Here is a 4,820-nt window from a genome sequence, read left to right on the forward strand (position 1 = left end):
CCCCCCCCCCCCCGACCGCAGGAATGCGCGGCTCCGAATACCGCGTGCCGGATGAGTCTTAGCTGCGGTCGCTCATTACGCAGCTTTAACGGAAGCGATGGCGGACGAGAAAGGGAGAGACAGGCGGGGACCGAGGCAAAATCGGTATACCGACCGACCGGTAGCAACGCAGTTGACTCGTGGAGCTTTTAATCTCGAAAATCTTTAGGACCTTCGGGCGACCAAAGGAAAACTTTCGCAGTCCGTTCGGTACTCACGACCGGCCGAACGACCGCGCTTCCCTTCGCTTTTCCCTCTTCTCTTTGCCCAGCGACTTCCGCAAACATCACTCGCAAATCTCTATGTAGTGCAAAGAGAGCATTGCCACTCGAACTTCTCGGATTTACCGACGAATTAGGGATCTGTATATGGTGTAATCTGCCACGAAAAAATCGGCTGCGAATGGAGAAAAAAAGACAAAATGGAAAGAAATTGAAGTATCGTTGCGTTAAAGACATGTAGATACGTCATTTAACCCGTCAAGTTCAAAAGGCGATTTAAATAGCAGTCGATATTTTATGAAGTTAAAAACAGACACGTTTGTTCTAAGTAAAGACTATATTGATATCTTCGGAAAGACATACAACGGGAGCTTAATACAACGGGACATAGTCGCACGGAGTTTCGTGCAACTTCGTTATGTGCGCGCATGTACGACGGGTTACACGTCAAATATGCGTGCAAATTGGATCAGCAGATCGGTTTGAGAAGCCCGTCGAAATTAATATCCGTTCCGTTAGTTACCAGGGATCCGATACGAAGGGCTTAGAATGCATGATCGCTTCGTGGTGTAGACGCCTGCCCGCAAGTACAGATTAGATCAATGCGATGTGTTGTGCTTGAACACAGTATATACGCGGGGTATTGTACATGTATCGAGCCTTAGTGCAGCATATTCACAACGTTATCAATCAACACGATAACCGGATGACGAATCTTACGAACGGAGTCTCAGTGCGTGCCTCAACTCTCAACGGTCATCGATATTTCAAGTGACAAGAACTGTTTGAGAAATCCGAGTATCTTATCGCGTATGAAGACGATCAAATAACGACTACGCGTCAAGGATGGAAGTCCGCGGTGTCCCGTACAACGTCCGCGTGCACGTATCTCGCAATCGGAATTTACGTCATACTCCAAACATCGTCGCGCAAAGTAAGATTGTGGGCGCATTCGTTTCACGGAATAGCTCGCAACAATTGTCAGTTTTCCTTCAGCATTCGCGGAACGCACGGCGACGAAATTAGCCGACGATAACTCCCGAAACGAGTGTCGCAAATCGCGCTACCATCAGTTGCGGGTACGCCGCGCTTCACGAAACCCCAAAACTTCGTGCCAAATATTCGCGCGAACGCGAAACCGGCATTCCGCGTATACACACACACACACACACACACACACGTGCGCACATCCCGCCGGAAGAGCGACGCACTACAAGGGACAATAACCGCGCCATTGTAATGAAAATTCCGCCATTGGCGCGACAGGAAAACAGACCGGCGGAGTCCGGCCGCAAATCCTCCAAAAAGTTGCCCAGAAAATGCTACGTTCGTAGAGAGAGAGACCACTCCGGAACGCGTAGGTTACTCGCGTGTGTGCACGTGTGCGTCCGTGTGCGCATGTGTATGTGTGTGTGACGCGCTCGTAAGCGGCGCGTCTCCCCAGCATGCGGTCTCTTGCTTATACGTAACACACGCGAGAGCCGGCACGCACCGGCGATGTGCTCTCCGCACTCGGCTTCCACCAGCCCAAGTCAGCCAGCAAGCCAGCCAGCCAGCGAACCAAACCAGCCGAGCCAACCAAGCAGGCAACCGTCCGACCAACCAACCGACCATTCCACATTCCATTCGACGGTTCTCTCTCCCCCGGCACCATAATGAAGTCAGCCCGGCGTTCTAAGCCCCGGTAATATCGCGTGGCAGGGCACTCCCCGAGATAATATTGGTGATGTATGCTAACGGGCATTTCGTTGCCCCGGGTACGTACGTTTTTACGTTCCACTCGTACCGTCCGTTCTCTTAAACGATTTAGCGCGAAGCGAGAAAAGAGACGAGATAAAGAGAGGGGTCAGCATCCCCCAAGAAAAACGCCGGGGAATTTAATCCCTCGTGTATATCGGAGGAAAGTGTTTTTCGCACATATCACAAACGAGCCGTAAACCATCGGCGGTTTTGTCAATTCTCGGCCCGACGGCGGTCACAATCTTAAATCGATCGAGGTAACGAAGAATAATTAAAATTTACACCCTTCGCGAATCATTTGAGGAAATTAATGCCGTTAGTAAAATTCGTAATTTCGAAAAAAAAAAGACGAGTAGAGTTCCCCGTGATTAATTTCATGTAAAGTCCTGCAAAAATACGCTGATTGTATTTCATTAAACGTATATAGGTGTGAGCGATTGAGTTTGCACGTTCGCATTTGTACTGCAATTTGTAAATGGCTGGTCGGCGCGATGAAACGATCCCGGAAGTCACAATATTTAATTTGGAGCATTGCAAATTAATCACGATCGATATCCTGATATAAAAGTTGCACGGCAATTGTCCATCGGTTGTCGGGAATAAAATCGCTGTTACAATCGTTGTTATGAATAAAAAAACAGGCGGCAAATAGTGCAAATAAAAAACGCACTCTGTTGTCAGATAAAATCTCGACAAATGCTTACGCTATTAATTATTACCTGATTTACATTTCGAAATATCACAATAACGGTGCAAAACTAACTTTTACGCTCTGTATATATCTCTTCCGGCTGACATCAATATTGCGACCGTAACAAACATTGCGTAATATATTCTGACGCGGATTACGACTATCGTGTCGTTCGGAATTTCCCGCATGTATAATTATTCTCCCAAATCGTGTGGGCGCGAGGCACGGATTACATACGCTTACTATCGTCGGACGTCAACATTCGACGGTCGATGAGAAAATGAAAAATCACGATACCACGTGGCATCCGCTATCGCCTCGCTCTTCCGTTTCCGCTTCCGCCCGAGCCTGGCCTACCTAAACAAAATGAGCCGAGGCTCGGCTCGAGTATCGTTCACGCAAATATTGCCGAACGTTACTTCGTGTGCTTGTTAACGATAGGTATCTACCAATAATCACACGACGATCCTACGATCATTGAGAAAAAAAACGACCGAGACCGACGTAGCACTTTTTACGACACGTCACTGATGAATGATGATTCAGAATAACGGGAGCATTTAAGAATATCTGACCTTTGTGGTGCCTGAGATGAGAACGTCCGCAGCACGGTTGCTCGAAATACGCGTGTCCGGGGTGGGCACCGGCGGGCCTGCTGGCCGCGCTGGCACCCAGTAGTTGTCCCAAGACAGCTGCGAGAACAGCTGCCCTAATCATCGTTGTCATGGCGTCCGGTAGTAGCCTCTGCCTCTGCATGGTCACAGGAAAATAAAAACACTTTTTCACTATCCTTCGCGCTCTTTCTTTCTTTCACTCTTTTCCCTCGATCTGTCGAGATGCAGTCCCCGCGGTCTGTTCTACCTCCGCCAATTTCGGAGCATTTCGCGCACGACAGCTGTCACTACGACACGTACGAAATCGGGCCCCGACGAAGCTTACAAAAGACCGCGTGGGCCGCGATGCTCTGGCCTTGAGTAGAAGGAGGTAGAGTCTCCGGCCGCAGCGTGGTTGTTGCCCTTTGCCGCTGGCAACGACAACGACGGCCGTTCACCGGTGTGTAAAGCGTCTCTCTTCCTCTCTTTCTCTCTCCCTCGTCGATTCACTCGTCGTCCTCTCAGGTACCTCCAAGATAGAAACTCGACCGCGTGTTGCTCCGTTCAGCTCTCTCTCTCTCTCCCCTCCTCACAGCTTCTCTCCTCGCTTCTTCTTCTTCTTCCGCACTGCTTCAGAGGACAAAGGAATTCTCTTTCCTTCGCCTTTTACCCTCTGCATACAATTCGGTGCCCTTAAGTCGCAGGTAAGTCCTTAGAGAACGATGAAAGATTCTCTCATTTACGCAATCGCAGACTCTACAAGATTTCCTCTTATTTCCCTGAATATCTGGATCAATATTATCTGCGAATTAGCCATTTAACCATTTCTTATCTCCCATCAATGACATTCAAGGCGCACTCGTTCCACGTTGTTATTGTTACGACGCTTCTTGGCAAGGAATACAAACACTGCGGATATCCAAATCGGAGGCGTCGTGTGCGAGAGTTACCAACTGAGAAAATCTTGGTTAACTAAATATAAAGAACGAGACGCGTACGATGGTCACATCTGTTGCTCGGAGTCGACGGAGCTGCGATCTCGGATTCCACAGAGATGCACGTTCCCTATCGCGCGTACATCCTCGCGGTGTTCGGAGAGCAGACGCGATGCGTTGGCGACACACGTTTGTGCATCCGTCACAACATGATCGAGCCGTTGGTTAAACGCCAAAGACAAAAAGGACGCGCGTCGCGAAGACCGAACTGAGTTTACTTGAGCGGTGATTGCGAACGACGATTGCGTAGACCTCCCTCGTTGGAGGCCGCGGCACGACTGTTACCCTCTGACGCGCGTTGCCGCGTTCACGTCGTGCTCGGCGCCGCTCGGCCAACGTCGGCTCCACTCGGTCGGAGCTGCTCCAAAGTCGTGCCGCACGACTCCTATGATCCATCCACGCCGCGCCGCACCGGCCGCTCTCTCTCTTCGCAATCCGCGTTACGTACTCGCTCGCCACGAAGAGGCGAGGAAGCATCAGCCCTCGATATTTCTCGTAACCCTGTGGCGCGCCACCCGCTCCTTTATGGCGGCTATGAAAA

At 50.1% G+C, this 4,820-nt stretch overlaps 1 protein-coding gene across 1 annotated transcript in view; it reads right to left on the reverse strand.

Annotated features, from left to right (window-relative positions):
• LOC105458731 (semaphorin-2A) overlaps nt 1-4,553 on the reverse strand; it is a 139,746-nt gene extending 135,193 nt beyond the window's left edge. The window contains exon 1 of the mRNA XM_011704251.1: nt 3,267-4,553. Coding sequence (XP_011702553.1) covers nt 3,267-3,447 — 181 coding nt within the window. The 5' untranslated portion in view covers nt 3,448-4,553. The remainder of the gene's footprint in view (nt 1-3,266) is intronic.
• Nucleotides 4,554-4,820: the final 267 nt, after the last annotated feature.

Source organism: Wasmannia auropunctata, unplaced genomic scaffold, assembly GCF_000956235.1.
Source record: "Wasmannia auropunctata unplaced genomic scaffold, wasmannia.A_1.0 LD334376.1, whole genome shotgun sequence".
Classification (NCBI taxonomy): domain Eukaryota; kingdom Metazoa; phylum Arthropoda; class Insecta; order Hymenoptera; family Formicidae; genus Wasmannia; species Wasmannia auropunctata.